Genomic DNA, 9196 nt, shown 5'->3' with positions numbered 1-9196 from the left:
CCCATTGGCCATAGCGACAAAGCATGTAACTTCCTCAAGGTCATTGAGAAAGTGAATAATAAAATCAGATCTAGAATTCATATCATCTGAAAACCCATGTTGTTGACCCCAGCTTTCTCCCTCTGTTCATTCACTAGCATCCTACGAGTCATGATCTCAGTGATTAGCCAACCCATGTCCTTAGAACCACTCATTGCATGGCACCCAGTGTTAAGACTCTGTAACACACTGAATTCTAATTCCTGGAATCATTATCATGTGATCATGACATCATAGAATTCTGACATTCAGCTTCCCGATGTTTCAAACCAAGCAACGAAATAATAATGGGGAAGAAACGGGAAAATTGTCCTGTACAACCGAGATCCAAGCTGCGTTTATTCTTTCCTCCTTAGTGACCTTCATAAGTGGACTCCTCATCTTATTCCTTTCCCGGCTACTATGGAGGGGCATAAAGAAATGGAAAAACATCAAGGGAACAGGAATTCTCTTGGTCAGTTTCCTTATTTGGGATCCCACTGTATGAAGATCAGAGACAGGTTTGACATGTGTTTGTGTTTAGGAAATAATTAAAGCTTCACTGAGTTTTCACAGGCTAAGAGAGCCAGCTCTGAACTGGTGCCTTAGAAAGGGGCTGATCCCCTGGCCGCTATTCCAAGGGTCTCAGGTATAGAGCCAGCCTCCTATCTCACCACTTAGAGAAGAAATGTGTTGTATGGCTATATGGCTGATGATGCATGTTAGCTCTTGAAACAGAGATTGCTTTTCTGACAGAAAAAAATACACCCACAAACATTGTTTATTCCTCTGTTATGAATTTAAAAATGACAATTGAGCTATGTCCTATGAGGGAGGAAAAAAGGAAAACCAAAGTCAACCTCACTTTCATAGATCCATCATTCATCCAGCATTCACATATGTACACTGCCTTTTGTATTCCACAAACACACTCATTTTCACAGAACTACACATGGACATCCACATATACATGCACATGACATCCAGCCTCAAATGCAGAGACCTTTTCATGCTGAACAAGTTTTGCAAGAATAGGTGCTATTGAATGACACCTGTTAAATGATGATGATGAGAATAATGATGTATTACCCATATAAGACATTGCTTATATGCTACGCAATGGCTATTCTATTACCAGTGGTCCAAAGCAAAGAGTTTTACTATGCCATGTGTGGCTTGTTTGGAAACAAACACTTTGTTTCTCTGATTATAGTAATTTCCCTAACAGAACACATTTCATCTGTGCAATATAATTAATATTGAAAGGTTGCTTAAAACATTTCTCTTTAATGCTAAACATTGACACAAAATAACAGAATTTATAACTTGGTACTTAAAGTCATTGGCAATCTCATATTATGGAATTCAGGTTTCTGCATTGGAGAAGTACCCAATATTGAAGTTCATAGATTCTGTTGTTAAATAAGTTCATTCTATTACTAATTATTTCTAGATTAAAGACTTTAGGCAGTAACATAAAAATTGGGGAAATAGTTCTGGGGTACTGACTTCTTAACAATACTGACAGAGTACATGAATGGGTATGGTGAATCAGCCTTCTTTCCTATTTTCAATGCACAATTCAATTGGCAGAATTATTTAATCTTCTTAGACTCCTTCTGCTCTAGTAAATATATCTTCTTCCTCATTATATTCATTTACATGTGGTTACAAAAATGTGAGAACTCATTTGTCTGTAAATATTTGCTGTATTTGTTGCTTCTTTCTTTGGAAATAATTCCTCTCTACCCTTTGGTGCAGAGGTATCTTTTAATTTAAAATAGAAAGTAAATGTTACAAAAAGGTAAGAAATAAAGTCCAAGGAACCAGAATACTGCTCTTAAATCTTGAGGACTTTGATAAAAGTTGAGTGACTTCTCAATAATTTGTTATGTTAATATAAATTGAAGAGTGCAGTATTTTTACTCTAAGCTTTTGGGAAAGTTGGCCTATTGTAAAAAATGCCACAAATATGGGTACTGACAAAAGTTCTTTTAAAATTATTTGGAGAGTCATAATTTTTCTCCTCAAGTGTGCATTTTAAAAGGTTTTACTATATTAGTAAGTATGATTTTATTACATCTTAGGGCAATTTGTTTTCCCACAGAAGGCACCTCCAATTTTATAATGAAATTAAGATGAGTGTTCTATATTCATGTTATATTGAATATTTTTTAAATCAATTATCAAAAATCTCAGGAATGCTCATGATGACTCATAAGTATTAGAGGGCAAATCATTGATCGAGATATGAACTCTATCCAATAGTCATTTACTGAGACTCTCTTCTACCACTCAGAAAATATGAGTAGAACAATTAAGTCATTTCAAAACCCTGGCCCTACCTGAAGTGAACTTTTCTAAAAGTCAGAGGGTCCGGCCAGCATGCTTTCTCTTTCTCAGTGGTAATTCAAAACCATCAGCAGACACAGAGGCTAGTTTAGACCCCACCCTTTCCTGATGGCCTGCTTGTGGGGAAGTCATTGAATTTCTCTATACCTCCACTTCCTTGCCAATATACAATGGGTTTAATCACACTTTGTCTACATCATAGGATAATTATAAATGCCTAATATAATAAATACAGGCAATATGCAAATGAGAGAAAGGATTATATTTTCAGCAAGATATACTAGATATACTAAAAGTAGCATCAAATTGTTAAAAACTTCCTTCTTCTTTTTCTCTCAAAAAAGCAGGTACTTAAGTAATCACCTAAAAATGAATTTGTAAGTGTTTTTCCTTTGTCCATGTATCTTGATGGAAAAGGATAGATACTTTTTCCCAGAGCAGAAAGAACATGGCGCTCCTAAACCTGATCATTACAATAATGTCATTTTGAAAGGTCGGGACTAGGAGTGTGTGAGAAAAGCATGATGAAGATGTGCAATTCAGAGATAAAAACCTGTGCAGAAGATCAGTATAATGCAAACTCAATAAAGTTCATCTCTTGAAATACTGAATGAGTGACTTCAGGATTCCCTGGTTTGGAATAGGTGGGGTAATTTCTGGCTGATACCACAGCACGGGAGAATCTATAAACAGATTATTTCTCCAAGATCCAGGTCACACTCAATTCCTTTTTGTCACTTACAGAAATTTATCTTGACAAGGAGCAGCCGTAATAAACATTTAAAAAGTCTCTACCTCCATGGAGTATTTCGTGATCGTATAGAAATGTTACTTTCAGCACAGACCATCGTGGGGCAAGTGTTGGTAAGTACATTTCCATTGTTTGCTAACAGACTTTAGCCACAAGCATGACTACAGCTGGTATATGCAATTTTATCACTCCAGTAAGCATATAGTGTTCCCTGATGGCCTTATCTAAAACATCACTACCTCTCAAAGCATCTCTGGGCCTCTCCTCTTTAGCCTTTGTTTTGCTTATCTCTTCTTTGGTGTGAATATCATTACTTGGCATTACATTTTGGATTTATTGTCAGCTTGTCCGCCAGAAGAAAAGCTTTATTAGGGCAAAGGTTGTGCACATTTTGTCCTTCTATGGATGCCTGGCATATAGCAAATGTTCAAGAAATATGGATATTTAGTGGATTATCTGGCCTAAAATGTACAACTATTTTCTCATCCTTTGAATCCAATAGCCTCGTTTCTTCCTTATACAAACTAGTCATTTTTTGCCCTTCCATAATAGTTATCATCTTACTTTGTGTTTTAATATTAGTAATTTGGACATGTTGAAACTCAGTCCAGGTGCCATCTCCTTGCAAAATCATACCTTATCTCCAGATTAGGCTAAGAATTTGTCTCTAAGGCTCTATAATATGCATTGAACACTGTTATTAAAATTATCTGTGCGTGTGTCTCTATCCCCAGTACACTGTGAGCTCCTTGAGAGAAAAGATTATGCCATGGAACTATTTATATCCCATTGTCTTGAAATACCAGGCTCTATAAATGAATATTGTGCTGATCATCATTTCAGTAGTATAGTTTGATCTGAAATATTAAAAACTGGGATCTGTAATTTGAGGGTATACTGCCATCAGATGGTGGTTTGATAGTAGTAGACATAAGTAAGCTAGAGTTTCTGCTGCTTTTTTATAATTGGTAAAAAGATTGCTCTTTTCTAATTAATGTCTAATTCAGATATAATTAACTTTTAAAACTTATTTGGAAGTACAAAAATAAAATTGCTTTGATAAAATCTGAAAGGAATGTAGGATCATCTGGGAAAATGTCTCTCCTTTCTTTTCTTTCTCAAGTTTTGGTCTCTCCGTACCGCCCCCCCCCCCCCCCCACCTCCTCAAATCCCTGTCAGTGTGATCTATTAGAGAAGGATTTTGTAATTCTTTCAGATCATAATAGGGATTTCTTGGTTAGGATCTCTTCAAATGTTCTAATCATGTTTGATGGTAAGATGATAATATTGGACATAATGTATGAAAGGTCACTGAGGTAAGAGACCTTATATAATCTAACAATTTCTCCTTTTTATAAGACCACCAGTGATATTGAATGAGTCTATCCTATGGCCTTTGCTTAACTTGAATACATTTGTAAAGACCCTATTTCTAAAGGACTTCAACAAATATTTTTGGGAGAACATCATTCAACACATAACCATTATAATGATAAATGTAACAAACCTAAACCAAGATATGACATCACGAATACCACTCACCAAAGATATAACTTCAAGATAATGAATAAATGAGAAATACAAGAAATAAAGAAGAAATATTAAAACACAAAGGTAGTAGGAACTTTTACTTCTGTTATCTCATATCAGGAAATAGAATAATAATCATCATCAACATAAAGAAGATCACAGTAGCTTAATTAATAAGAGAGAGCTGATTGAAATGGTCAAACTCCACATGCGGAAAACAGAAATTAAACTTACCAGTGTCTATTGACTATTTATAAAAATTCAGCATATATTAGGCCACAAAAAATCCTAACTATAAAACATACAAAGTATAGACAGACAACTATAACTGAACAAAGTACAATAAATAGATAAGAAAATACTAAATAAAACCAGAAAAAATAAAGAACCAAAAACAAAGACCTTACAGCTAAACTTTTAAAAATCTCTCTTTAATGATTCTTGACTCAGAGAAATAAAAATAATAATTTTGGTATATTTAGAGCATAAAAATAATGAAAGCACCACATATCACTTGCACCTAAGGTATGAGATGAGAGTGGTTCTGGGTTAAGTGCATAACAATAAAAATTCATTTTGATAAATAAAAAATTAACAAATTAAGTTTCAATTTCAAAAAGGTAGAGAAATAAAACACACTAAATAAAAGCATAACAAATATAAAAAGAGAGTCAGAAATTAATGACTTATAAAACAGCTGATTATTTGAAACACAACAAAATAGGGAAATCAATAGCTAGTCTAAACAAGGAAAACAGAGAAGTACAAAAATACATATGAAATAAGACATTAAAATAAGAAAATAAGTACAGATATAAAGGACTTTGAAAGTTATGTTTGTAATTAAATTTGAAAACTGGATGATTCCTTAGGACAATATAAATTACCAAAATGACCATAAAAGAAAGTAACTTAGATCAAATATTTGGAAGAAATAAAGATGTTGTCAAAGACCTACGTTAACATCACCACCACCACCCCTCCTCACCACCCTCCTATGGGAGAGCTTGATGATTTCAAGGCCTAGTAAAAAAATATTCAATGATTGGATTTCTCTAATGATAATTTAACAGTGCCAGGACATCCTATATAATAAAGAGGCAATATGCAAATTGGCCATCTCTCCAACACACAAGATGGCCACCCACATGTGGACACAAGATGATTGCCACAAGATGGCTGGCAGGGGAGGGCAATTGTGGGCGATCAGGCCAGCAGGGGAGGGAAGTTGGGAAAGACCAGGCCTGCAGGGGAGGGAAGTTGGGGGCGGGTGGGACAAGACCTGCAGGGGAGGGCAGTTGGAGGCAATCAGGCTGTCAGGGGAGCAGTTAGGCATTGATCAGGCTGGCAGGCAGGTGAGTGGTTGGGAGCCAGCAGTCCTGGATTGTGAGAGGGATCGGGCCTAAATGGGCAGTCGGACATCCCTCGAGGGGTCCCAGATTGGAGAGGGTACAGGCTGGGCTGAAGGACACCCCCCACCCCTTCGCATAAATTTTGTGCACCGGGCCTCTAGTAGAAAATAAAAGAAAGCAAACACCCACTTTTCTTTTACAATGAAAACATAGTCTCTACATCAAAACTTCCAAAGATAGCAAATCAAAAATCTCTACAGACTAATGTCCTTAATATGTTGGAGGAGGATTCATGGCTAACCACACAGTGGAAGAAGAAGAAAAGAAGGGGGAGAGGGGAACAGGAGGAAAAGCTGATGAAAAAATATAAGAAGAAAAAGAAGGAGGAAAAGAAACAAATAGAAAGGAGGAGGTAGAAAGTTCCAATTCCAATAATCAAAGGGAAAAAAATCTTATCTTCAAAACAGGATACCTTCTTAAAGTTCCTTCTAGAAATTAGAACTGGCAAAGTATCACTTGCCTCTCCAGGTTGGGGATACTTTCTGTTTAATTTAGTTCTAAATATAATCCTAGTCCTAAACAAGCTGTTCCTTTGCTGGGGGTGGAGGGAGGATGCTGTTAATTGTGTAATTTACTATGTTTCTTTGTTTCTCTGATCTCTAGATCATTTAGAACCCAAATTACGCTCATCTCTTTAAGAAGTGTATATTTTCAGCCTGATTCTAGGCACTACTTTATGTCCACATTCTGCTTTTCTATCTTCTCTGACTTCTATGTTTTGGGGGTACTCTGCCTTAACTCCTTCCTATAGAGAAGTGCGATCTTTTCTGTGAATGTACAATCCTTTCTGTAGTTAAGTAAATACGCCCTTGGCTAGAGCAACAGTTGTCATTCTCAGCATACAGAACAACTAAATGAGAAAAGACAGCATCACAATTCGTCTGGGAATGAGAAAGAATATTTCAAAAATGATACTGGAAAATTGATTAAATAATTTATTTTCCTGGGTTTTGTTCATTTTTTTAATGATGTAATGCTACTTCTAGGAAAAGAAAAGTATAAAACATACTAGAAATGATCAATCTTCTCACACTTTAAATCCATTGTTTATGTTAAAAATTAAATTAAATTTAAAAACCTTTGCTACCACCTTGAAATGTATCTTCTTCTATTTTTTTCCATTTCCTTCCTTATTTCACATTTTATATTTATTATACTATCAAGCACCAGGAACTCATTTTCTTATGAAAACAGTATGACATTATGCTTTAGTTTAGAAATCTTAATCATATGAATAAAGAAAACACTGGTAGCAAATACAGTATTCACACTTGATTATTTCTGGATGATTCCATTGTTTGTCTTTGTATGCACATGGTAAAATATTCAAAAAGTATCACAGGGTACATACTAAAAAATTAGTTTCTTCCTTACCTCTATCTCCATCCACTTTCATGAGTTTATTCCTTCAAACTTGTAGATTCTTAGCAACATTCTCAGGTATATTTTGTATAGGTGGTCTGGGCTGGCCTGGTCTTTCGGCTTCTTCAGTTGAATTTGATTTACAAATTTTTTTTCCTTAGGTACTTCTTTGGCCATATGTCACAGACTTTGGCAAGTAATGTTCTTATTTTTATTAATGTCTAATTCATCTTTACATTGTTTTAAATTTTAATTTTCCTTGTTTGATTCATGGTCTATTGAGAGGAATGTGGTTTGCTTTTATTTTCTGTGGGATAGAGTGGCTGTCTTTTCTACTTTGGTAAAATTTATGGATATCACTGCTTTTATGGTATCTAGTTTATAGAATTTATGGGGAAATTGTTTGTTGACCGCTATATGATCAATTTTTATTACTACTTAATGGACTTTTGAAAGAATATGCGTAGTATCTGTTTGCTATATAAGCACTACTAATTATGTTATTTATGTTTCCACACCCTTAATTATTTGGTGACTGATTGAAAGGAGGATGTCAAAAATTTTCATTTACAGTTTTATCAAATAGCTTGCATTCTAATAGATTTTGAATTATATATTTTAAATAACAGCAATTACTGTGTAAAATAACCTAGTATATCTTCTTGACTTATTGTGCCTTTTATCAATATGAACTATCTATTTTTGTCACATTTAGTGTTCTGTGTGTGTGTATGTGTGTGTTTTATTTTTTTTGTGGGGTTTTTGTTTGTTAGTTTTTGGCTGGAACATTTTAGAATACAATATTAGTATGTAACATTGCTTCCATTTTATTCATACTTCATTAGGGTGCTTTATCCCAGCTATCTTTCAGTCTTTCTGTCTTATTTTCTTTTAAGTGTCTCATAAATATCATGTACCTGGATTTTTGTCCATTTATTGACTTAAGAATACATTTATTTGTTGTTTTACCAGGGGAATTCTTCTTATGGTGATCAATTTTATTGGTCTTTATAACATTTAGATATTGAATTTGCTGCACAACTGAATATTTAATATCAGTGGCTTAACAAACAAATGAGATGTTTGTTAGTAAGAAAAAAAAAAGGGGAGAATGGTTATTGGATACACAACTAAGCTCATCCAGTCTAGGTTCCAGGGGCAGAATTACAAGGTGGTTGTAAGTTTTGGGATATATGGACACAATGTTGGCTCCTCCATTTCCTATTGTGTAATCTTGGGCAAGTTAGTTTTTTTTATTGGATTTTATTCTTATAATGTGAATAACATCTTTCAAAATATTGTAGGGAAAATTATATGATAATACATGTAAACCAGGTTATACTAGTATAAGCACTGACCATTAGCTCATATTTGTATTTCTGACTTGTTTACTTTTTATTACTTTTATTTTCTTGCATCGTTGACTTGGATAATTCCATTCTTAATACAATAGCTTAGGTGTATTAGGTAAATGAGATTCAGGATAGCTTACCATTCTGTATTTCTCTTTGTATCTCTGCACATTTTATATCCATATCCTCCTCTTGCAGGAGATCTTTGTCACACCACCCTTCTTTTCTTCCAGAAATTGAACTAATGTGACGTTCAGTTCTAGATTACCATTTTGTTTTTAGCATTATACACCTGTTAAGATTTTTTTCTTAATATTTGCTTTAGGGTAAAAAAATGAGTTATTTGTACCTTTCATTAGGCACTATTTTTTTTTTTAATCTTTTTGGTGTTTTTTTTTTTTCTTGAGTACGTCCCATAT

At 34.4% G+C, this 9196-nt stretch overlaps 1 protein-coding gene across 1 annotated transcript in view; it reads left to right on the top strand.

Moving 5' to 3' along the window:
• The first annotated feature begins 298 nt into the window (after positions 1-298).
• The window catches only part of KCNU1 (potassium calcium-activated channel subfamily U member 1), a 125829-nt gene continuing 116931 nt past the window's right edge, over positions 299-9196 (top strand). Inside the window, 2 exon segments of the mRNA XM_059681223.1 lie at positions 299-493; positions 3115-3234. Of these exon segments, the coding sequence (XP_059537206.1) occupies positions 299-493; positions 3115-3234 (315 nt within the window).

Source organism: Myotis daubentonii, chromosome 2 (genome assembly GCF_963259705.1).
Source record: "Myotis daubentonii chromosome 2, mMyoDau2.1, whole genome shotgun sequence".
In the NCBI taxonomy this organism is placed as follows: Eukaryota; Metazoa; Chordata; class Mammalia; order Chiroptera; family Vespertilionidae; genus Myotis; species Myotis daubentonii.
This window is presented reverse-complemented; position numbering and strand designations above follow the sequence as displayed.